The 25,146-nt window shown below is 48.4% G+C and overlaps 4 protein-coding genes across 5 annotated transcripts in view; 1 reads left to right on the plus strand and 3 right to left on the minus strand.

The window, feature by feature from the left end:
• Positions 1-2,209, minus strand: part of LOC146009834 (uncharacterized) — a 547,900-nt gene extending 545,691 nt beyond the window's left edge. Inside the window, exons 1-2 of the mRNA XM_083150362.1 lie at positions 2,133-2,209; positions 1,211-1,363 (exon numbers count right to left, since the gene is read on the minus strand). Of these exons, the coding sequence (XP_083006488.1) occupies positions 1,211-1,315 (105 nt within the window). The 5' untranslated portion in view covers positions 1,316-1,363; positions 2,133-2,209. The remainder of the gene's footprint in view (positions 1-1,210; positions 1,364-2,132) is intronic.
• The window catches only part of LOC146009797 (uncharacterized), a 928,908-nt gene that overhangs the window by 678,709 nt on the left and 225,053 nt on the right, over positions 1-25,146 (minus strand). The window lies entirely within an intron of this gene.
• Positions 1-25,146, plus strand: part of LOC146009794 (uncharacterized) — a 381,786-nt gene that overhangs the window by 228,466 nt on the left and 128,174 nt on the right. The gene's annotated exons all lie outside the window — the stretch shown is intronic.
• Positions 1-25,146, minus strand: part of LOC146009796 (uncharacterized) — a 562,226-nt gene that overhangs the window by 105,450 nt on the left and 431,630 nt on the right. The gene's annotated exons all lie outside the window — the stretch shown is intronic.

Genomic DNA, 25,146 nt, shown 5'->3' on the forward strand with positions numbered 1-25,146 from the left:
GAGGGGCGGCGGTACGCGTCCTCCGACCTTTTCATACCCCCACTATCCACGTCGGCGTGGAGTTGAGAATAGAATAGTGTGGCGAGCGGCCACGGATACCTTCACAGGTAAACGCGTCCCTTCGCGGGCTTCACAGGTGTCCGCGTCGCCATGGACACCTGGGAAGCCCGCGAGGGGACGCGTATAACTGTGAAGGTATCCGCGTGCGCTCGCCGCGCTCGCCACACTATTCTCAACTCCACGCCGACGTGGATAGTGGGGGTATGAAAAGGTCGGAGGACGCGTACCGCTGCGCTCGCCACGCTTCGGGTTGACGTTGTTCGTGGGGTGGCGTTAACAATTGTGTAGGCCATTTCAGACTTCACGGTGACTATTTGGGCTCTGTGGCCCATTTAACATTGTTTCCTATGTAAAGATCGCGGGCATTGAGGCATTGAACACTAAAATCGCGTCCAATCTCACTTTTAACATTGATCCCTATGGGAAATCGCGGGCATCGCATCGCACCCGTTTTTTAGTGCATTCGATGGTCGCGATGGGCGCCGTTCTAGGTAAAGAGTACCGATATAAGTGATGTCACGTCCCTGTATTATTACTATAGATATAAGTGATGTCACCTCCCCGGTCACGTCCCTGTATTATTACTATAGATATAAGTGATGTCACTGTCACCTCCCCGGTCACCTCCCTGTATTATTACTATAGATATAAGTGATGTCACTGTCACATCCCTGTATTATTACTATAGATATAAGTGATGTCACTGTCACGTCCCTGTATTATTACTATAGATATAAGTGATGTCACTGTCACCTCCCAGGTCACCTCCCTGTATTATTACTATAGATATAAGTGATGTCACCTCCCTGGTCACGTCCCTGTATTATTACTATAGATATAAGTGATGTCACTGTCACCTCCCCGGTCACGTCCCTGTATTATTACTATAGATATAAGTGATGTCACTGTCACCTCCCCGGTCACTTCCCTGTATTATTACTATAGATATAAGTGATGTCACTGTCACGTCCCTGTATTATTACTATACATATAAGTGATGTCACTGTCACGTCCCTGTATTATTACTATAAATATAAGTGATGTCACTGTCACCTCCCCAGTCACCACCCTGTATTATTACTATAGATATAAGTGATGTCACTGTCACCTCCTGTATTATTACTATAGATATAAGTGATGTCACTGTCACCTCCCCGGTCAGCAGGTAGATGATCTCCAGGGTGAGACTTAGTATCCTCTCAGACATGTGACTCCCGTCCTTCTCCATCCTCAGGGAATCAGTGACGCGTCTCATCCTCACGTGACGTGTAGTAAACTCTCTGGATCCTCACAGCTCAGTGGTCTAGGAGTAAGTATAATAATTATACTACACAGCACAGAGCACACATGTAACATAGATATGAAGCACTGAGTCCTCCTCTATCCCCCATGTCACACAGCCCTGGTCACACATCAGACGCCCCAGTGCCTGTCACACAATGCTGTATTGATGATAGGTTACACCGCACAACTCATAGCCAGGACACCAAACGCTGCTCCTCCTGTATAACAACAACAACAACAACAGAACACCACAGGATGCTCCCTCTGTATTTTACAAATAAAAGGAAACTACAGGCTGCACCCCCTGTATAATAATAACAGGACACCACAGGCAGCTCCCCCTGTATAATAACAACAACAGGACACCACAGGCTGCTCCCCCTGTATAATAATAACAGGACACCACAGGCTGCTCCCCCTGTATAATAATAACAGTACACCACAGGCTGCTCCCCCTGTATAACAGGACACTACAGGCTGCTCCCCTTGTATAACAGGACACCACAGGCTGCTTCCCCTGTATAACAGGACACCACAGGCTGCTCCCCCTGTATAATAATAACAGAACACCACAGGCTGCTCCCCCTGTATAATAATAACAGGACACCACAGGCTGCTCCCCCTGTATAATAATAACAGAACACCACAGGCTACTCCCCCTGTATAATAATAACAGGACACCACATGCTGCTCCCCCTGTATAATAATAACAGGACACCACATGCTGCTCCCCCTGTATAATAATAACAGGACACCACAGGCTGCTCCCCCAGTACAGACGCCATTACCTGTTCTCCTCCTCAGCGGCACTTGGCTGTGATTGTGTGAATGCTGCTGCTGCCTGGCTCCGCAATTTAACCCCTCCCCCTCCCCCTGACTGGCTGACCTCCCCGCCGATCAGACCTAGTTCCGCCAGAGCCCCGCCCCCCTAAGCCCCGCCCCCTCCCAGTAAGATAGTCTTGGATCACAGTTGCCGGAAATTAGGAGCAATGTACAGCGAGGAAGTAGTGTGTGATTGGCACAGGCTGCTCCCCGGTGTCACAGCCCCGCCCTCTGTAGTTACGTCACCAGTCATCTCCTCAGTGCCGGAGCCTGGCGACCATATTCCTGTAGACCGGTCTGGCAGCAGCAGTGTGCATAGACGTCAGGTGTGAGCCCCTCACTCCCACAAGGCAGCAGGAGCAGAGAGCGCCCATTGCTGTGTCTGGCAGCAGGAGCAGAGAGCGGCCATTGCTGTGTCTGGCAGCAGGAGCAGGGAGCGGCCATTACTGTGTCTGGCAGCAGAAGACAGAGAGCGGCCATTGCTGTGTCTGGCAGCAGGAGCAAAGAGCGCCCATTGCTGTGTCTGGCAGGAGGAGCAGAGACTAGTGGCCATTGCTGTGTCTGGCAGCAGGAGCAGAGAGCGGCCATTGCTGTGTCTGGCAGCAGGAGCACAGAGCGGCCATTACTGTGTCTGGCAGCAGGAGCAGATTGCGGCCATTGCTGTGTCTGGCAGCACATAATGATATAATTATACTATAGTCTTAGCCGCTCTGGTGTCAGGTTGCTGTAGTACAGGAGGAGCAGCCTCTGGTGCCTTGTTATAGTGCAGCTGGAGTGGACTCTGGTGCTGCATTATTATACAGATGGCTGACACACTGGGAAGCGGTCAACTAATAGAATGCACTTAGGTCTACAGTCATTAGGTCGACCCCACTAGGTCGACTGACAGGAAGGTCGACCTGACTCAATGTCGACTTGGCATAAAGGTCGACATGAGGAAGGTCGACTGGTCATAGGGTCGACATGGGGTTTTTCTCTGTTTTTTTGAGCCGACATGTGCCGACAGGTGGATTTCATGACCTACCATCGACTACTGCACGTGGAGGAGGTATTTAAAGCTGTGGCGAGCGATGCGAGGGTCCGATTCTCATTGCCAACTGTGTTCATGTCAACTGTGTCGACATTCGGCCCCAAAAAAAAAACATGTCGACCTTATGACCAGTCGACCTTTATGCCAAGTCGCCCTTAAGTCATGTCGACCTTGGCCCATGTCGACATTAAGTCAGGTCGACCTTCCTGCCAGTCGACCTAGTGGGGTCGACCTAATGACTTTAGACCTAAGTTCATTCCAATAGATCAGGCATTCCCAACCACGGTCCTTAGGGCACACCAACAGTGCAGGCATTCCCAACCACGGTCCTCAGGGCACACCAACAGGCTTTAGTGATATCCAGGCTTCAGCACAGATGGATTAATCAGAATCACTCAGGTACTAATTAAGTCACCTGTGCTCAAGCCTGATATCTAGAAAACCTGCACTGTTGGTGTGCCTTGAGGACCGTGGTTGGGAATGCCTGTACTGTTGGTGTGCCCTGAGGACCGTGGTTGGGAATGCCTGTAATAGATGATCCACACCCAACACTCTAGTGCCCTATTACTGCATAGATACCTCCCAGCATGCCCCTCTCCAGGAGGACACAATGCTCTGCTCCTGGGCTTTCCTGCCTGGTAATGTATGATTGCCAGCACCTGTGGTGACACCTTTCTTATCAGTTACCCAGCTCCCCACAGGTGCTGGCAATCATACATTATCCATACCTCCCAGCATGCCCCTCTCCAGGAGGACACAATGCTCTGTTCCTGGGCTTCCCTGGTAATGTATGATTGCCAGCACCTGTGGTGACAACTTTCTTATCAGTTACCTAGCTCCCCACAGGTGCTGGCAATCATACATTATCCATACCTCCCAGCATGCCCCTCTCCAGGAGGACACAATGCTCTGTTCCTGGGCTTCCCTGGTAATGTATGATTGCCAGCACCTGTGGTGACACCTTTCTTATCAGTTACCCAGCTCCCCACAGGTGCTGGCAATCATACATTATCCATACCTCCCAGCATGCCCCTCTACAGGAGGACACAATGCTCTGTTCCTGGGCTTCCCTGGTAATGTATGATTGCCATCACCTGTGGTGACACCTTTCTTATCAGTTACCTAGCTCCCCACAGGTGCTGGCAATCATACATTATCCATACATCCCAGCATGCCCCTCTCCAGGAGGACACAATACTCTGTTCCTGGGCTTCCCTGGTAATGTAGGATTGCCAGCACCTGTGGTGACACCTTTCTTATCAGTTACCTAGCTCCCCACAGGTGCTGGCAATCCTACATTATCCATACCTCCCAGCATGCCCCTCTCCAGGAGGACACAATGCTCTGTTCCTGGGCTCCCCTGGTAATGTATGATTGCCAGCACCTGTGGTGACACCTTTCTTATCAGTTACCTAGCTCCCCACAGGTGCTGGCAATCATACACTATCCATACCTCCCAGCATGCCCCTCTCCAGGAGGACACAATGCTCTGCTCCTGGGCTTCCCTGGTAATGTATGATTGCCAGCACCTGTGGTGACACCTTTCTTATCAGTTACCCAGCTCCCCACAGGTGCTGGCAATCATACATTATCCATACCTCCCAGCATGCCCCTCTCCAGGAGGACACAATGCTCTGTTCCTGGGCTTCCCTGGTAATGTATGATTGCCAGCACCTGTGGTGACACCTTTCTTATCAGTTACCTAGCTCCCCACAGGTGCTGGCAATCCTACATTATCCATACCTCCCAGCATGCCCCTCTCCAGGAGGACACAATGCTCTGTTCCTGGGCTCCCCTGGTAATGTATGATTGCCAGCACCTGTGGTGACACCTTTCTTATCAGTTACCTAGCTCCTCACAGGTGCTGGTAATCCTACATTATCCATACCTCCCAGCATGCCCCTCTCCAGGAGGACACAATGCTCTGTTCCTGGGCTTCCCTGGTAATGTATGATTGCCAGCACCTGTGGTGACACCTTTCTTATCAGTTACCTAGCTCCTCACAGGTGCTGGCAATCATACATTATCCACACCTCCCAGCATGCCCCTCTCCAGGAGGACACAATGCTCTGTTCCTGGGCTTCCCTGGTAATGTATGATTGCCAGCACCTGTGGTGACACCTTTCTTATCAGTTACCTAGCTCCTCACAGGTGCTGGCAATCCTACATTATCCATACCTCCCAGCATGCCCCTCTCCAGGAGGACACCATGCTCTGTTCCTGGGCTTCCCTGGTAATGTAGGATTGCCAGCACCTGTGGTGACACCTTTCTTATCAGTTACCCAGCTCCCCACAGGTGCTGGTAATCCTACATTATCCATACCTCCCAGCATGCCCCTCTCCAGGAGGACACAATGCTCTGCTCCTGGGCTTCCCTGGTAATGTATGATTGCCAGCACCTGTGGTGACACCTTTCTTATCAGTTACCTGGCTCCCCACAGGTGCTGGCAATCCTACATTATCCATACCTCCCAGCATGCCCCTCTCCAGGAGGACACAATGCTCTGTTCCTGTGCTTCCCTGGTAATGTATGATTACCAGCACCTGTGGTGACACCTTTCTTATCAGTTACCTAGCTCCCCACAGGTGCTGGCAATCATACATTATCCATACCTCCCAGCATGCCCCTCTCCAGGAGGACACAATGCTCTGCTCCTGGGCTTCCCTGGTAATGTATGATTGCCAGCACCTGTGGTGACACCTTTCTTATCAGTTACCTAGCTCCCCACAGGTGCTGGCAATCATACAGTACCCATACCTCCCAGCATGCCACTCTCCAGGAGGACACAGTGCTCTGTTCCTGGGCTTCCCTGGTAATGTATGATTGCCAGCACCTGTGGTGACACCTTTCTTATCAGTTACCTAGCTCCCCACAGGTGCTGGCAATCATACATTATCCATACCTCCCAGCATGCCCCTCTCCAGGAGGACACAATGCTCTGTTCCTGGGCTTCCCTGGTAATGTATGATTGCCAGCACCTGTGGTGACACCTTTCTTATCAGTTACCTAGCTCCCCACAGGTGCTGGTAATCCTACATTATCCATACCTCCCAGCATGCCCCTCTCCAGGAGGACACAATGCTCTGTTCCTGGGCTTCCCTGGTAATGTATGATTGCCAGCACCTGTGGTGACACCTTTCTTATCAGTTACCTAGCTCCCCACAGGTGCTGGCAATCATACATTATCCATACCTCCCAGCATGCCCCTCTCCAGGAGGACACAATACTCTGTTCCTGGGCTTCCCTGGTAATGTAGGATTGCCAGCACCTGTGGTGACACCTTTCTTATCAGTTACCTAGCTTCCACAGGTGCTGGCAATCATACATTATCCATACCTCCCAGCATGCCCCTCTCCAGGAGGACACAATGCTCTGTTCCTGGGCTTCCCTGGTAATGTATGATTGCCAGCACCTGTGGTGACACCTTTCTTATCAGTTACCTAGCTCCCCACAGGTGCTGGCAATCCTACATTATCCATACCTCCCAGCATACCCCTCTCCAGGAGGACACAATGCTCTGTTCCTGGGCTTCCCTGGTAATGTAGGATTCCCATCACCCCCTTTGAACAGGTTGATTGATCAGAATGGTGTCACCACAGGTGATGCCAATCCTACATTACCAGGGAAGTGCAGGAACAGAGCATTGTGTTCCTGAAAGAGAGGGTCATGTTGGGAGGTATGCAGGTGGTGCAGACCCAGGTGTTACTGTAATATAGGTGGTGCTGACCTCGGTGTTACTGTAATACAGGTGGTGCGGACCAGGGCCGGACTGGCCATCTGGCACTTCTGGCAAATGCCAGAAGGGCCGATGGCCCAGTGGGCCGATTTTCCATGCTGAGCCCGCTGCCTCAAGTCCTGAGCAGCTGGGCTTCATTCACGGAGCGCAGTGCCAGCACCCCCCGCCCCTGTGCGTGTCATTAGCATATTGGCGCCATGACGCCATGAAGCGGCCGCCCTTGAGCCCGCCCCGCTGCCTCCTTGCTGGCTCTATGTGCCGCTGTGAGGCTGCAGCTCAGGGAGACACACGCTCTCGCTACATAACAGCGCGTCACCTTGTTCTGCTGCCAGTAGAGCAGGCGTCGATTGGCTGAGCCGTGGCCGCTTCGGGTGAGAAGGATCACGTATTGGTTGAGCCGCGGCGACTTTTAGCCCTCTGATTGGATGCAGATCACACCACATGCCTGGTGACGAGGGCTCAGATTTGTCATCTTACATGACTACTGCTGCCAGCGGTCCCTGCCGCACTGACACTGACACACAGGGCGCCAGCGCCACCACCTCCCCTCTGTACTGCTGCTGGGACTTGAGTTTTGATGCGGCTCCTGGGCTGGCTGTCTCGCTCCCCAATCAGCACCTGGCCTAAAAAACTGCAGGAGGAGAAGCTGCCCCAGTTAGAGAAAGACATGGCAGTGCTTCCCAGGTGAAGGGCTCTTATAAAGTACTGTATGTGCCACTACTGTATATCCAGGGAACACTCCTTATCTTATCATATATATATATATATATGAGTAGCTTCTAGTATGGTCCTGCCAGTCCAGAATCATCTAGTTCAGAGGAGTGGATTACTGCGCTCACCCTTTGTGTATGATGGGCGCTGCCAAACTCAGGATTCCCCAATCCTCTTTTCAAGTACACAAATCTAGTTGGATTGGCGCTGCCCTTATGTATCACTACCTATATGAATCAAGGAATTGTCCTGACTGTTACATTGATACTTATCCACAGCATAACGCTTTATTAGCATATATTTATACATGCTTGTGAATTTACTTAGTGTGCACAATAAAATACTTGTGTTTTACCATAACACCTAGTCAGAATATATCCCTCATTATCCAGGTAAAACAGCAATTTAATACTGTGCATTTAGCCATCTCCATATCAATGTAACAGTCAGGACAATTCCTTGATTCATACAGGTAGCGATACATAAGAGCAGAATCATCTAGTGTCTGATTGTGTGTCTCTGAAATACTGGCAGGGAGTGAAACTACATCTCTTTCTCTATCACGCCAGGTGTGGCATTACTTGTGTGTCATAATATGTATTGGGCAATACAGTGTGCGGCAATGTGTAATGGGCATAACAGTGTGTTCCATAATGTGTAATGGGCATAGCAGTGTATTCCATAATGTGTAATGGGCATAACAGTGTGTTCCATAATGTGTAATGGGCATAACAGTGTATTCCATAATGTGTAATGGGCATTACAGTGTACTCCATAATGTGTAATGGGCATAACAGTGTATTCCATAATGTGTAATGGGCATAACAGTGTATTCCATAATGTGTAATGGGCATAACAGTGTGTTCCATAATGTGTAATGGGCATAGCAGTGTATTCCATAATGTGTAATGGGCATAACAGTGTATTCCATAATGTGTAATGGGCATTACAGTGTGTTCCATAATGTGTAATGGGCATTACGGTGTATTCCATAATGTGTAATGGGCATAACAGTGTGTTCCATAATGTGTAATGGGCATAGCAGTGCATTCCATAATGTGTAATGGGCATAACAGTGTGTTCCATAATGTGTAATGGGCATAACAGTGTGTTCCATAATGTGTAATGGGCATAACAGTGTATTCCATAATGTGTAATGGGCATAACGGTGTATTCCATAATGTGTAATGGGCATAACGGTGTATTCCATAATGTGTAATGGGCATAACAGTGTATTCCATAATGTGTAATGGGCATAGCAGTGTATTCCATAATGTGTAATGGGCATAACAGTGTATTCCATAATGTGTAATGGGCATAACAGTGCATTCCATAATGTGTAATGGGCATAACAGTGCATTCCATAATGTGTAATGGGCATAGCAGTGTATTCCATAATGTGTAATGGGCATAACAGTGCGTTCCATAATGTGTAATGGGCATAACAGTGTGTTCCATAATGTGTAATGGGCATAACGGTGTGTTCCATAATGTGTAATGGGCATAACGGTGTGTTCCATAATGTGTAATGGGCATAACAGTGTATTCCATAATGTGTAATGGGCATAGCAGTGTATTCCATAATGTGTAATGGGCATAGCAGTGTATTCCATAATGTGTAATGGGCATAACAGTGTGTTCCATAATGGGTAATGGGCATAACAGTGTATTCCATAATGTGTAATGGGCATAACAGTGTATTCCATAATGTGTAATGGGCATAACGGTGTGTTCAATAATGTGTAATGGGCATAGCGGTGTGTTCCATAATGTGTAATGGGCATAGCAGTGTATTCCATAATGTGTAATGGGCATAACAGTGTATTCCATAATGTGTAATGGGCATAACAGTGTGTTCCATAATGTGTAATGGGCATAGCAGTGTGTTCCATAATGTGTAATGGGCATAACAGTGTGTTCCATAATGTGTAATGGGCATAACAGTGTATTCCATAATGTGTAATGGGCATTACAGTGTACTCCATAATGTGTAATGGGCATAACAGTGTATTCCATAATGTGTAATGGGCATAACAGTGTATTCCATAATGTGTAATGGGCATAACAGTGTGTTCCATAATGTGTAATGGGCATAGCAGTGTGTTCCATAATGTGTAATGGGCATAACAGTGTATTCCATAATGTGTAATGGGCATTACAGTGTGTTCCATAATGTGTAATGGGCATAACAGTGTGTTCCATAATGTGTAATGGGCATTACGGTGTATTCCATAATGTGTAATGGGCATAACAGTGTGTTCCATAATGTGTAATGGGCATAGCAGTGCATTCCATAATGTGTAATGGGCATAACAGTGTGTTCCATAATGTGTAATGGGCATAACAGTGTGTTCCATAATGTGTAATGGGCATAACAGTGTATTCCATAATGTGTAATGGGCATAACGGTGTATTCCATAATGTGTAATGGGCATAACGGTGTATTCCATAATGTGTAATGGGCATAACGGTGTATTCCATAATGTGTAATGGGCATAGCAGTGTATTCCATAATGTGTAATGGGCATAACAGTGTATTCCATAATGTGTAATGGGCATAACAGTGCATTCCATAATGTGTAATGGGCATAACAGTGCATTCCATAATGTGTAATGGGCATAGCAGTGTATTCCATAATGTGTAATGGGCATAACAGTGCGTTCCATAATGTGTAATGGGCATAACAGTGTGTTCCATAATGTGTAATGGGCATAACGGTGTGTTCCATAATGTGTAATGGGCATAACGGTGTGTTCCATAATGTGTAATGGGCATAACAGTGTATTCCATAATGTGTAATGGGCATAGCAGTGTATTCCATAATGTGTAATGGGCATAGCAGTGTATTCCATAATGTGTAATGGGCATAACAGTGTGTTCCATAATGGGTAATGGGCATAACAGTGTATTCCATAATGTGTAATGGGCATAACAGTGTATTCCATAATGTGTAATGGGCATAACGGTGTGTTCAATAATGTGTAATGGGCATAGCGGTGTGTTCCATAATGTGTAATGGGCATAGCGGTGTATTCCATAATGTGTAATGGGCATAACAGTGTATTCCATAATGTGTAATGGGCATAACAGTGTATTCCATAATGTGTAATGGGCATAACAGTGTGTTCCATAATGTGTAATGGGCATAGCAGTGTATTCCATAATGTGTAATGGGCATAACAGTGTGTTCCATAATGTGTAATGGGCATAGCAGGGCGTTCCATAATGTGTAATGGGCATAACAGGGCGTTCCATAATGTGTAATGGGCATAACGGTGTATTCCATAATGTGTAATGCGCATAACGGTGTATTCCATAATGTGTAATGGGCATAACGGTGTATTCCATAATGGGTAATGGGCATAACAGTGTATTCCATAATGGGTAATGGGCATAGCAGTGTATTCCATAATGGGTAATGGGCATAACAGTGTATTCCATAATGTGTAATGGGCATAACAGTGTATTCCATAATGTGTAATGGGCAATACAGTGTGCGGCAATGTGTAATGGGCATAGCAGTGTATTCCATAATGTGTAATGGGCATAGCAGTGTGTTCCATAATGTGTAATGGGCATAACAGTGTGTTCCATAATGTGTAATGGGCATAACAGTGTATTCCATAATGTGTAATGGGCATAACGGTGTGTTCTATAATGTGTAATGGGCATAACAGTGTATTCCATAATGTGTAATGGGCATAACAGTGTATTCCATAATGTGTAATGGGCATAACAGTGTGTTCCATAATGTGTAATGGGCATAACAGTGTGTTCCATAATGTGTAATGGGCATAGTGGTGTGTTCCATAATGTGTAATGGGCATAACAGTGTGTTCCATAATGTGTAATGGGCATAACAGTGCATTCCATAATGTGTAATGGGCATAACAGTGTATTCCATAATGTGTAATGGGCATAGTGGTGTGTTCCATAATGTGTAATGGGCATAGTGGTGTGTTCCATAATGTGTAATGGGCATAGTGGTGTGTTCCATAATGTGTAATGGGCATAACAGTGTATTCCATAATGTGTAATGGGCATAACAGTGCATTCCATAATGTGTAATGGGCATAACAGTGTGTTCCATAATGTGTAATGGGCATAACAGTGTGTTCCATAATGTGTAATGGGCATAGCAGTGTATTCCATAATGTGTAATGGGCATAGCAGTGTATTCCATAATGTGTAATGGGCATAGCAGTGTGTTCCATAATGTGTAATGGGCATAACAGTGTATTCCATAATGTGTAATGGGCATAACAGTGTGTTCCATAATGTGTAATGGGCATAACAGTGTATTCCATAATGTGTAATGGGCATAACAGTGTATTCCATAATGTGTAATGGGCATAACAGTGTGTTCCATAATGTGTAATGGGCATAACAGTGTATTCCATAATGTGTAATGGGCATAGCAGTGTATTCCATAATGTGTAATGGGCATAGCAGTGTGTTCCATAATGTGTAATGGGCATAACAGTGTATTCCATAATGTGTAATGGGCCTAACAGTGTGTTCCATAATGTGTAATGGGCATAACAGTGGTATTCCATAATGTGTAATGGGCATAACAGTGTATTCCATAATGTGTAATGGGCATAACAGTGTATTCCATAATGTGTAATGGGCATAACAGTGTATTCCATAATGTGTAATGGGCATAACAGTGTGTTCCATAATGTGTAATGGGCATAACAGTGTATTCCATAATGTGTAATGGGCATAACGGTGTGTTCAATAATGTGTAATGGGCATAGCGGTGTATTCCATAATGTGTAATGGGCATTACAGTGTATTCCATAATGTGTAATGGGCATAACAGTGTATTCCATAATGTGTAATGGGCATAACAGTGTATTCCATAATGTGTAATGGGCATTACAGTGTATTCCATAATGTGTAATGGGCATAACGGTGTGTTCCATAATGTGTAATGGGCATAACGGTGTGTTCCATAATGTGTAATGGGCATTACAGTGTATTCCATAATGTGTAATGGGCATAACAGTGTATTCCATAATGTGTAATGGGCATAACAGTGTGTTCCATAATGTGTAATGGGCATAACAGTGTATTCCATAATGTGTAATGGGCATAACAGTGTGTTTCCATAATGTGTAATGGGCATAACAGTGTGTTCCATAATGTGTAATGGGCATAGCAGTGTGTTCCATAATGTGTAATGGGCATAGCAGTGTATTCCATAATGTGTAATGGGCATAGCAATTGTGTTCCATAATGTGTAATGGGCATAACAGTGTGTTCCATAATGTGTAATGGGCATAACAGTGTGTTCCATAATGTGTAATGGGCATAACAGTGTATTCCATAATGTGTAATGGGCATAACAGTATATTCCATAATGTGTAATGGGCATAACAGTGCGTTCCATAATGTGTAATGGGCATAACAGTGCATTCCATAATGTGTAATGGGCATAACAGTGCATTCCATAATGTGTAATGGGCATAACAGTGCATTCCATAATGGGTAATGGGCATAACAGTGTATTCCATAATGTGTAATGGGCATAGCAGTGTATTCCATAATGTGTAATGGGCATAACAGTGTATTCCATAATGTGTAATGGGCATAACAGTGTATTCCATAATGTGTAATGGGCATAACAGTGTATTCTATAATGTGTAATGGGCATAACAGTGTGTTCCATAATGTGTAATGGGCATAACAGTGCATTCCATAATGTGTAATGGGCATAACAGTGCATTCCATAATGTGTAATGGGCATAACAGTGCATTCCATAATGTGTAATGGGCATAGCAGTGCATTCCATAATGTGTAATGGGCATAGCAGTGTATTCCATAATGTGTAATGGGCATAACAGTGCATTCCATAATGTGTAATGGGCATAACAGTGTATTCCATAATGTGTAATGGGCATAGCAGTGTATTCCATAATGTGTAATGGGCATAACAGTGCATTCCATAATGTGTAATGGGCATAACAGTGTATTCCATAATGTGTAATGGGCATAACAGTGTATTCCATAATGTGTAATGGGCATAACAGTGTATTCCATAATGTGTAATGGGCATAACAGTGTATTCCATAATGTGTAATGGGCATAACAGTGCATTCCATAATGTGTAATGGGCATAACAGTGTATTCCATAATGTGTAATGGGCATAACAGTGTATTCCATAATGTGTAATGGGCATAACAGTGTGTTCCATAATGTGTAATGGGCATAGCAGTGTATTCCATAATGTGTAATGGGCATAACAGTGTATTCCATAATGTGTAATGGGCATAACAGTGTGTTCCATAATGTGTAATGGGCATAACAGTGTGTTCCATAATGTGTAATGGGCATTACGGTGTATTCCATAATGTGTAATGGGCATAACAGTGTATTCCATAATGTGTAATGGGCATAACAGTGTATTCCATAATGTGTAATGGGCATAACAGTGTGTTCCATAATGTGTAATGGGCATAACAGTGTATTCCATAATGTGTAATGGGCATAACAGTGTATTCCATAATGTGTAATGGGCATAACAGTGTATTCCATAATGTGTAATGGGCATAACAGTGTATTCCATAATGTGTAATGGGCATAACAGTGTGTTCCATAATGTGTAATGGGCATAACAGTGTATTCCATAATGTGTAGTGCTCCTTTTTGTGATGCCACGCCTCCTTTCAGTGAGGCCACACCCCCTTTTTGGCACGCGGCTTCGCCGCGCAATGGTCCCGCCTACTCCTGGTGGGCCTGTGTGCTCAAAAATGCCAGGGCCGATTTTTGGTCCCAGTCCGGCCCTGGTGCGGACCCCGGTGTTACTGTAATACAGGTGGTGCGGACCCCAGTGTTACTGTAATACAGGTGGTGTGGACCCCGGTGTTACTGTAATACAGGTGGTCCGTGTTACTGTAATACAGGTGGTGCAGGCTGTGGTGTTCCTGTAATACAGGTGGTGCAGACTGTGGTTTTCCTGTAATACAGGTGGTGCAGACTGTGCTGTTCCTGTAATACAGGTGGTGCAGACTGAATACAGGTGGTGCAGACTGTGGTGTTCCTGTAATACAGGTGGTGCAGACTGTGGTGTTCCTGTAATACAGGTGGTGCAGACTGTGGTGTTCCTGTAATACAGGTGGTGCAGACTGTGCTGTTCCTGTAATACAGGTGGTGCAGACTGTGCTGTTCCTGTAATACAGGTGGTGCAGACTGTGCTGTTCCTGTAAGTGATTGATTTCCTCCCTGTGGATCGGCTTATGACAGGGAAATCTGTGCACAGTGTCGGTATGGCTGGTGTAGTGATGTGCCCCGGTGCAGGGATCAGCTGTCTGATCTCTGCGCTAACAGCGGTGGACAAGCGGCGGTTGGGAGCGACGGAGCGGCAGCTGTTTGTAATTGGCGCTTTTTTGGCCACCAATGAAAATCGCTGCCCCCGGCGTTTAAACATTGGTGCCATTCGGGAGCCAATCATGGCTCCTGAATCGGCATCCAATAGGAAGCTCACCGCGCCGTACTCGGCCCCGCCCCGGCGTCTGACGACAGACGCCGCCGGGAGGTGGAAGAAGAGGATCCCCTGTTGGCGGAGCGCAGTAGCGCTCTGTAAGAAGACAGAAGACGCTGCTGGAGGAAGAAGGCTTCGGCGGAGAGGAGAACAGCTCCGGCGGCCATGGAAGAGGCCAGAAGACACCGGGATCAAGCCAGAAGATCTCCGGCACCTCATGCAAGAAGAAAAGAAGCAACGGGCCAGCAGCAGAAGAAAGAATATGGCGTCCGGACCTGGAGAGAGCAGCGGGGGTGGAAAACACTAGAGCTGATGAAGCTCCCCGCGGCCTCTCCCAACACCAGGTAGGCGGCCCCAGGGCCACCTACCCCACACCTACCTAGACCACCGGGTGATCACGCACTAGGCCCGTGGGCATAGACAGACCCCTCTCGGCCCAAGCGGTCATTTCATGGTTGGGCCCTCCTGGCCTGTGGCCCCTACCACTGGGCATTAGGCCCTGGTATAGTTAGTCGGGCCCTCCAGGCCGGCCCGTGGGACCCATTATAGGTCGGGAATTAGGCCCGTGGGTGTTTTAGGTGGGTCCTCCTGGCCCTCAGGTAATGTAGGTGGGGCATCCTGCCTCAAGGCCCCACGTTCTGGCACTAAGCCCATAGCACAACAGCCGGGCATAAGGCTCGAGGCCCCGTTAAGTGGGCGTGTTACCCAGGGGCTAGAGATTTAGGCTCCAGGCCTGAGCCTCCATAGTCAGGCCCCTGCAGGATGGGCTCTAGGCCCGGGCTATATTTTCAGGCACTAGGCCTGCCGCCTGATGTTATTCTTTGTGGGTTTTGGACATGTTACTGTGTTTTGCATATTAGTGGATTGTGTGAGGGACCAGATACCTGCAGCGTAATGTATGTTGTTGGGGGAGCGTAGGGCAGTTATCCCCGTGTTAGGAAGGTTATAGGATAGGGAGGTTGTGTTTCCCCTACAGGTCCTGGAGAGCGGACGTCAAGGTGACAGAGCCTGGGAGGGAGCAGTCCCTACGTTTGTCTGTCTCCCCTCCCCATGAGTACCGGCCTGGGGCTGCACAGGGATGTGTGAGTGCCAATAGGTGAAGCTCCTGGGTGTCCGAGTGCCAATAGGTGAAGCTGGGTGGCTGAGGCTCCGGCCGATGATGACCAGTCACCCAGCCGGTGAAGTTTGCAGCCACCCATTACCCCCTCCACATTCAACCCTCTGTGAGTAGAACGGTGGAGCCTTCCTAACCCCCATTGTGTTCCTGACAGTACGGGAGGGGAATCCATCGGGGGGGAAGTGCCTGGTGTCAGGTGCCGGAGTTTTCCAGGACCATGGTTTGGCACGGCCTGAAGGTGAGAGGGTGCGGCGCCAGGTAAGTGGTCGGGTTACACCTGCACTGCAGCAGGCACCACACAGCACCCACAGCGCCCCTCTCACACTGGTGTAGTATATTAGCTGGTCACCACACAGCACCGCCCACAGTGCCCCTCTCACACTGGTGTAGTATATTAGCTGGTCACCACACAGCACCGCCCACAGCGCCCCTCTCACACTGGTGTAGTATATTAGCTGGTCACCACACAGCACCCACAGCGCCCCTCTCACACTGGTGTAGTATACTAGCTGGTCACCACACAGCACCGCCCACAGCGCCCCTCTCACACTGGTGTAGTGTATTAGCTGGTCACCACACAGCACCGCCCACAGCGCCCCTCTCATACTGGTGTGGTATATTCGCTGGTCACCACACAGCACCGCCCACAGCGCCCCTCTCACACTGGTGTGGTATATTAGCTGGTCACCACACAGCACTGCCCACAGCGCCCCTCTCACACTGGTGTAGTATATTCGCTGGTCACCACACAGCACCGCCCACAGCGCCCCTCTCACACTGGTGTGGTATATTCGCTGGTCACCACACAGCACCGCCCACAGCGCCCCTCTCACACTGGTGTGGTATATTAGCTGGTCACCACACAGCACCGCCCACAGCGCCCCTCTCATACTGGTGTGGTATATTCGCTGGTCACCACACAGCACCGCCCACAGCGCCCCTCTCACACTGGTGTGGTATATTAGCTGGTCACCACACAGCACCGCCCACAGTGCCCCTCTCACACTGGTGTAGTGTATTAGCTGGTCACCACACAGCACCGCCCACAGCGCCCCTCTCATACTGGTGTGGTATATTCGCTGGTCACCACACAGCACCGCCCACAGCGCCCCTCTCACACTGGTGTAGGATATTAGCTGGTCACCACACAGCACCGCCCACAGTGCCCCTCTCACACTGGTGTAGTATATTAGCTGGTCACCACACAGCACCGCCCACAGCGCCCCTCTCACACTGGTGTAGGATATTAGCTGGTCACCACACAGCACCGCCCACAGTGCCCCTCTCACACTGGTGTAGTATATTAGCTGGTCACCACACAGCACCGCCCACAGCGCCCCTCTCACACTGGTGTGGTATATTAGCTGGTCACCGCACAGCACCGCCTACAGCGGCCCTCTCACACTGGTGTAGTATATTAGCTGGTCACCGCACCACCCACAGCGCCCCTCTCACATGGTGTAGTATATTAGCTGGTCACCACACAGCACCGCCCACAGCGCCCCTCTCACACTGGTGTAGTATATTAGCTGGTCACCGCACCGCACCGCCCACAGCGCCCCTCTCACATGGTGTAGTATATTAGCTGGTCACCACACAGCACCGCCCCTCTCACACTGGTGTAGTATATTAGCTGGTCAACGCACAGCACCGCCCACAGCGCCCCTCTCACACTGGTGTAGGATATTAGCTGGTCACCACACAGCACCGCTCACAACGCCCCTCTCACACTGGTGTAGGATATTAGCTGGTCACCACACAGCACCGCCCACAGTGCCCCTCTCACACTGGTGTAGTATATTAGCTGGTCACCACACAGCACCGCCCACAGCGCCCCTCTCACACTGGTGTGGTATATTAGCTGGTCACCACACAGCACCCACAGCGCCCCTCTCACACTGGTGTGGTATATTAGCTGGTCACCACACAGCACCGCCCACAGCGCCCCTCTCACACTGGTGTAGTATATTAGCTTGTCACCACACAGCACCGCCCACAGCACCCCTCTCACACTGGTGTGGTATATTAGCTGGTCACCACACCGCACCGCCCACAGCGCCCCTCTCACACTGGTGTGGTATATTAGCTGGTCACCACACCGCACCGCCCACAGCGCCCCTCTCACACTGGTGTAGTATATTAGCTGGTCACCACACAGCACCGCCCACAGCGCCCCTCTCACACTGGTGTAGTATATTAGCTGGTCATTACACAGCACCGCCCACAGCGTCCCTCTCACACTGGTGTAGTATATTAGCTGGTCACCGCACCGCCCACAGCGCCCCTCTCACACTGGTGTAGTATATTAGCTGGTCACCGCACCGCCCACAGTGCCCCTCTCACACTGGTGTAGTATATTAGCTGGTCACCGCACCGCCCACAGCGCCCCTCTCACACTGGTGTAGTATATTAGCTGGTCACCACACAGCACCCACAGCGCCCCTCTCATACTGGTGTAGTATATTAGCTGGTCACCACACAGCACCGCCCACAGCGCCCCTCTCATACTGGTGTAGTATATTAGCTGGTCACCACACAGCACCGCCCACAGCGCCCCTCTCACACTGGTGTAGTATATTAGCTGGTCACCACACAGCACCGCCCACAGCGCCCCTCTCACACTGGTGTAGTATATTAGCTGGTCACCACACAGCACCGCCCACAGCGCCCCTCTCACACTGGTGTAGTATATTAGCTGGTCACCACACAGCACCGCCCACAGCGCCCCTCTCACACTGGTGTATTATATTAGCTGGTCACCACACAGCACCGCCCACAGCGTCCCTCTCACACTGGTGTAGTATATTAGCTGGTCACCACACAGCACCGCCCACAGCGCCCCTCTCACACTGGTGTAGTATATTAGCTGGTCACCACACAGCACCGCCCACAGCGCCCCTCTCGCTCTGGTGTAGGATATTAGCTGGTCACCGCACCACCCACAGCGCCCCTCTCACACTGGTGTATTATATTAGCTGGTCACCACACAGCACCGCCCACAGCGTCCCTCTCACACTGGTGTAGTATATTAGCTGGTCACCACACAGCACCGCCCACAGCGCCCCTCTCACACTGGTGTAGTATATTAGCTGGTCACCACACAGCACCGCCCACAGCGCCCCTCTCACACTGGTGTAGTATATTAGCTGGTCACCACACAGCACCGCCCACAGCGCCCCTCTCACACTGGTGTAGTATATTAGCTGGTCACCACACAGCACCGCCCACAGCGCCCCTCTCACACTGGTGTAGTATATTAGCTGGTCACCGCACCGCACCGCCCACAGCGCCCCTCTCACATGGTGTAGTATATTAGCTGGTCACCACACAGCACCGCCCACAGCGCCCCTCTCACACTGGTGTAGTATATTAGCTGGTCACCGCACCGCACCGCCCACAGCGCCCCTCTCACATGGTGTAGTATATTAGCTGGTCACCACACAGCACCGCCCACAGCGCCCCTCTCACACTGGTGTAGTATATTAGCTGGTCACCGCACAGCACCGCCCACAGCGCCCCTCTCACACTGGTGTAGGATATTAGCTGGTCACCACACAGCACCGCCCACAGCGCCCCTCTCACACTGGTGTAGGATATTAGCTGGTCACCACACAGCACCGCCCACAGCGCCCCTCTCACACTGGTGTATTATATTAGCTGGTCACCACACAGCACCGCTCACAGCGCCCCTCTCACACTGGTGTAGGATATTAGCTGGTCACCACACAGCACCGCCCACAGCGCCCCTCTCACACTGGTGTAGTATATTAGCTGGTCACCACACAGCACTGCCCACAGTGCCCCTCTCACACTGGTGTAGGATATTAGCTGGTCACCACACAGCACTGCCCACAGTGCCCCTCTCACACTGGTGTAGTATATTAGCTGGTCACCACACAGCACCGCCCACAGCGCCCCTCTCACACTGGTGTGGTATATTAGCTGGTCACCACACAGCACCCACAGCGCCCCTCTCACACTGGTGTGGTATATTAGCTGGTCACCACACAGCACCGCCCACAGCGCCCCTCTCACACTGGTGTAGTATATTAGCTTGTCACCACACAGCACCGCCCACAGCACCCCTCTCACACTGGTGTGGTATATTAGCTGGTCACCACACCGCACCGCCCACAGCGCCCCTCTCACACTGGTGTGGTATATTAGCTGGTCACCACACCGCACCGCCCACAGCGCCCCTCTCACACTGGTGTAGTATACAGTATTAGCTGGTCACCACACAGCACCGCCCACAGCGCCCCTCTCACACTGGTGTAGTATATTAGCTGGTCATTACACAGCACCGCCCACAGCGCCCCTCTCACACTGGTGTAGTATATTAGCTGGTCACCGCACCGCCCACAGCGCCCGTCTCACACTGGTGTAGTATATTAGCTGGTCACCGCACCGCCCACAGTGCCCCTCTCACACTGGTGTAGTATATTAGCTGGTCACCGCACCGCCCACAGCGCCCCTCTCACACTGGTGTAGTATATTAGCTGGTCACCACACAGCACCCACAGCGCCCCTCTCATACTGGTGTAGTATATTAGCTGGTCACCACACCGCCCACAGCGCCCCTCTCATACTGGTGTAGTATATTAGCTGGTCACCACACAGCACCGCCCACAGCGCCCCTCTCACACTGGTGTAGTATATTAGCTGGTCACCACACAGCACCGCCCACAGCGCCCCTCTCACACTGGTGTAGTATATTAGCTGGTCACCACACAGCACCGCCCACAGCGCCCCTCTCACACTGGTGTATTATATTAGCTGGTCACCACACAGCACCGCCCACAGCGTCCCTCTCACACTGGTGTAGTATATTAGCTGGTCACCACACAGCACCGCCCACAGCGCCCCTCTCACACCGGTGTAGTATATTAGCTGGTCACCACACAGCACCGCCCACAGCGCCCCTCTCACACTGGTGTAGGATATTTATTATACATAATCTTTATTTAATTTTCACTATAAAAGAGAATAAGAAACAAAAAACACATAAGCGCTAAAGAACATAGCAAACAAAGAATGACAAAGATACAAAGACATCTGTGGTACAGTCTAATTTCGTAAAAAAAAAAAAAAAAAAGGCAGGGTCGGGCTTGGTCAAGCTTGGTCAAACAGATTCCATACTGAATACTCAACAAACCTGTTGGATTAAATACAGGTGGACTCCATGGGGCTAGAATTAGGTCGCTGACAGGGACCCATATTAGGGATAATCTTTACAAGATATGCTTTAAGTTCATAATGGAACTTGGCAGCCAGATAGGTACTATGGGGTGGAGGCCGATCCTTAGCTTTCCACTTGCATAATCGGGGGAAGCTGAATTGTCAAGTAGTCCTTTGGCCTGGTTATACAATTTTATAGATACTCAAAGTGAAAATAAGCATATAAACAATCAATGATCAAAAAATGTACGCAGTGTTATCGATAGTGTAATGCTATACAAACACAATCTAAATATATTCGAATATAGATATAGTTAGGTTTTTACACTACCATATCTCACCAAATGGGGTATATAGAAAATAGAAACGTGGTGCAGGGGGAAAAAAACCAATAAATACACACAACACATCAACCATAAGAGGGGCAAGAACCCCAAGGGTTACAATCATAATTAAAAAACAATAAAGAATTTACGTATTTCAATAGTGCCAATATCTAGAAGATCTCCATCTATCCCATACTACATTAAATTTCCCTAGTGAATTCCTACTTAGGTGCAAATATTTCTCTTGGGTGCACATATAATTAACCAGGCCAATCCAGCTATTAATTTCAGGACTTTTTGCTGCCAACCATGTTCTTGCGATGATCATTTTGGCTAAAGCCACAAGATTTATAAGATATTTTTTTTCACTACCAGATATCCCTACTTCATCTACAATATTCAGGATACAGCTTTTCAGGGATAAAGCTTCTCTAGGGATCCCTATCTCCACCATAATATCCATTACTTGCCTCCAAAAAGCTGCCACTTCCTGGCACTCCCATAATAAATGTAGAAAAGAACCAGGTAATGATCTGCATTTCGGGCACATCAATGAAGCATCAGGTCTAAATTTGACAATTCGATTCGTGGAAAGATATGCTCTATGCAAGACAAACAATTGGACCTGCTGTACTCGAATAGAGTTGGTGGATAGCGATACTGATGACGTGGCTATTTGCCATTCCTTATCTCTTAAGGGGCCTACCTCGCTTTCCCATTTTCCTCTTAGATGCGACATATTTATGCATAAACGAGCCTTGTTAAGAAGCTTATATAGTATGGCCACAGAGCTATATTTAGAGTCTTTTTTCAATAATTTTTTTAGCGGGGATTCCACCAAGCACAGGGGGGGGGAGGGGAGGAACTTATTTAGAAGACTTCGTAATTGCAAATAGCGGAAGAAGAATGTTTGCGGAACCCCAAACTCCTCTCTAAGCTGCACAAAGGACTTCAAACAACCATCTTTGTATAGCTGACCCACTGACTGTATCAGATACGCCCCCCACGTGGCCTTTAATTGCAAGGTCGCCATCGCTCCCCTATCACCTAATTCCCCTATAGGATATTCCGGATCCAACTCCATAAATCCAAGCAGTGAATTGGCCTCTCTCCACACCTTTATGGCCTGAACTATAATGGGCGGGTCTCCTGCTCGAGTATGCCCCCCAAGAAGTTTCGACAGGGGACTAGTTCCTGGGGAGGATGAATGTACCAGGGTCGCTAACTGGTCCACGTTTGGATGTGGGCTTAGCCATGGCCTCAGTTGAATTAATTGAGCCGCGATATAATACCTCCTAAGATCCGGTAGCGCCAAGCCCCCCTCTTGTTTGTCTTGCATTAAGATTTGCATTTGCAATTTAGGTCTGGAATTATGCCAAATAAATGATGACATAATGCCATTAATTCTTCTAAAGATCGCTTTGGGAAGATAAACTGGGACCTGTTGGAGAACATACAAAAATTTTGGGAGAATAACCATTTTTATTAAGTTCACCCTGCCCGTTACAGTAAGCGGCAGACGATTCCAGACCCTACATTTTTTTATTAACTGATCTATTAGTGGGAATATATTCAGGGGAATAAACGCACTGGGGTCTTTGGAGATCCAAATTCCTAGATATTTGAAAGTAGAGACCCATTTCAAAGGGAGTGGATGGGGGGCCGCAAGGGAACCTGGAACATCAACATGGAGTGCATGAGATTTCTCCCAATTTATCTTAATCCCGGAGTGGCTACCAAATTCCCCCAGAGCCTTAAGTACCACTGGTAGGTCGGACTTATAATCAGCCAAGTAGATTAATATATCGTCTGCAAAAAGTGAAACAATATCGCTATCTTCACCAGCCCTAAAGCCTTTGATATTTGAGTGCTTCCTAAAAATACAGGATAGCGGTTCCACTGCCAGGGCGAAGAGGACAGGGGACAGAGGACAACCCTGCCTAGTCCCCCTGGCAAGGGTAAAGGCCGAAGAGGTCCACCCATTCACTGATACTCGGGCTGTGGGGGCAGAATATAACATTTGCAGCCATTTAATAAAGCTAGGGCCTATACCAACGGCCCGAAGTACGGACCAGAGATATGGCCATTCTAACGCGTCAAACGCCTTAGAGGCATCGAGCGAAATTATAGCTGAAGTTTCACCGGCATTTTGTGTATTCTGTAAATGGCAATACAATTTATGTAAATTAAGGTTAGTGGATTTTCCTGGCATAAATCCAGTTTGTGCGGGATGAATTATTTTTAAAATATATCTGTTCAGCCAAGCAGCTAAGATTTTAGCCAGAATCTTTGCTTCTATTGGTATTAGCGATATCGGTCTATAAGAATCTAGGGACAATGGATCTTTCCCTTGCTTTAATATAGTAATGATCTTTGCCTCTAACATAGATGGTGGGAGAATACCACTAGTAAAACAAGATGTCAGTGTTTCCCAAAATAGGGGGGCGATGACCTCCGAAAACTTTTTATATAGTTCCGCAGGTAGTCCATCAGTCCCGGAGGCTTTGCCTATCGGGAGATTACTGACTGCCACCTTGATTTCCTCTATGCTTATTGGGGCGTCGAGTTCTGCCGACTCTACCTGATTAAGGGAGGGAAGATCGATTTTGGATATGTAATTTTCTATTTCAGAGAGTGAACGTTCCAATTTGGAGGTATAAAGTTTGCTATAATAACTCATAATTTCAAGCCCAATCCGGGCCGTAGTGTCCACTCTAGTGCCATCGTCTTTTTTAATACAATTAATGGTGTTAGATGGACTTTCCGCTTTGGCCAAGAGCGCCAAATATCTACCCGGGCGGTCGGAATGCTGAAAAAATCTACGCTCCCGGTATGACATAGAGCGAATATTATCCTCCTTTAAGCACTCCATCCATTCCCCTTGAGTCGCCAACCACTCTTGTCTATGAGAGTCCCTCCTAGTTGCCAAATACCTAGCCTCCTGTTCTATGGTTCTCTCTTCTAGTTTTTGATTTTCACCCTACTAGCTTTTTTTATCTCAGCCACACGTTTTTTTAAGGTACCCCTAACATAGGCTTTAAAAGCATCCCACACTAGATCTGGTGAAGACGTACCTCTGTTTAGTTCCCAAAACTCCTCCCATTGGGCACCTAATGTTCCCTCTACCCCCAGGCGGTCCAACCAACTAGCGTCCAATTTCCAAAACCTCTGTCCCACGTCATGATTATCGCTAATGGATAAAATTAACGGAGCATGGTCTGAGACCCCTCTAGCCTTGTATTCGACCCCCTCAATCTGGGTTATAAAATTCTTAGACACCAAGGCGAGATCTATCCTTGAGAAGGTCGAGTACGATGCCGAGTAACATGAATACTGCTTAGTATCTGGATTGCGGACTCTCCAAACGTCTATCCAGCCCAGTTCCTGAATAA

The sequence above is a fragment of the Crinia signifera genome, chromosome 6 (assembly GCF_055691185.1).
Source record: "Crinia signifera chromosome 6, ASM5569118v1, whole genome shotgun sequence".
NCBI lineage: Eukaryota > Metazoa > Chordata > Amphibia > Anura > Myobatrachidae > Crinia > Crinia signifera.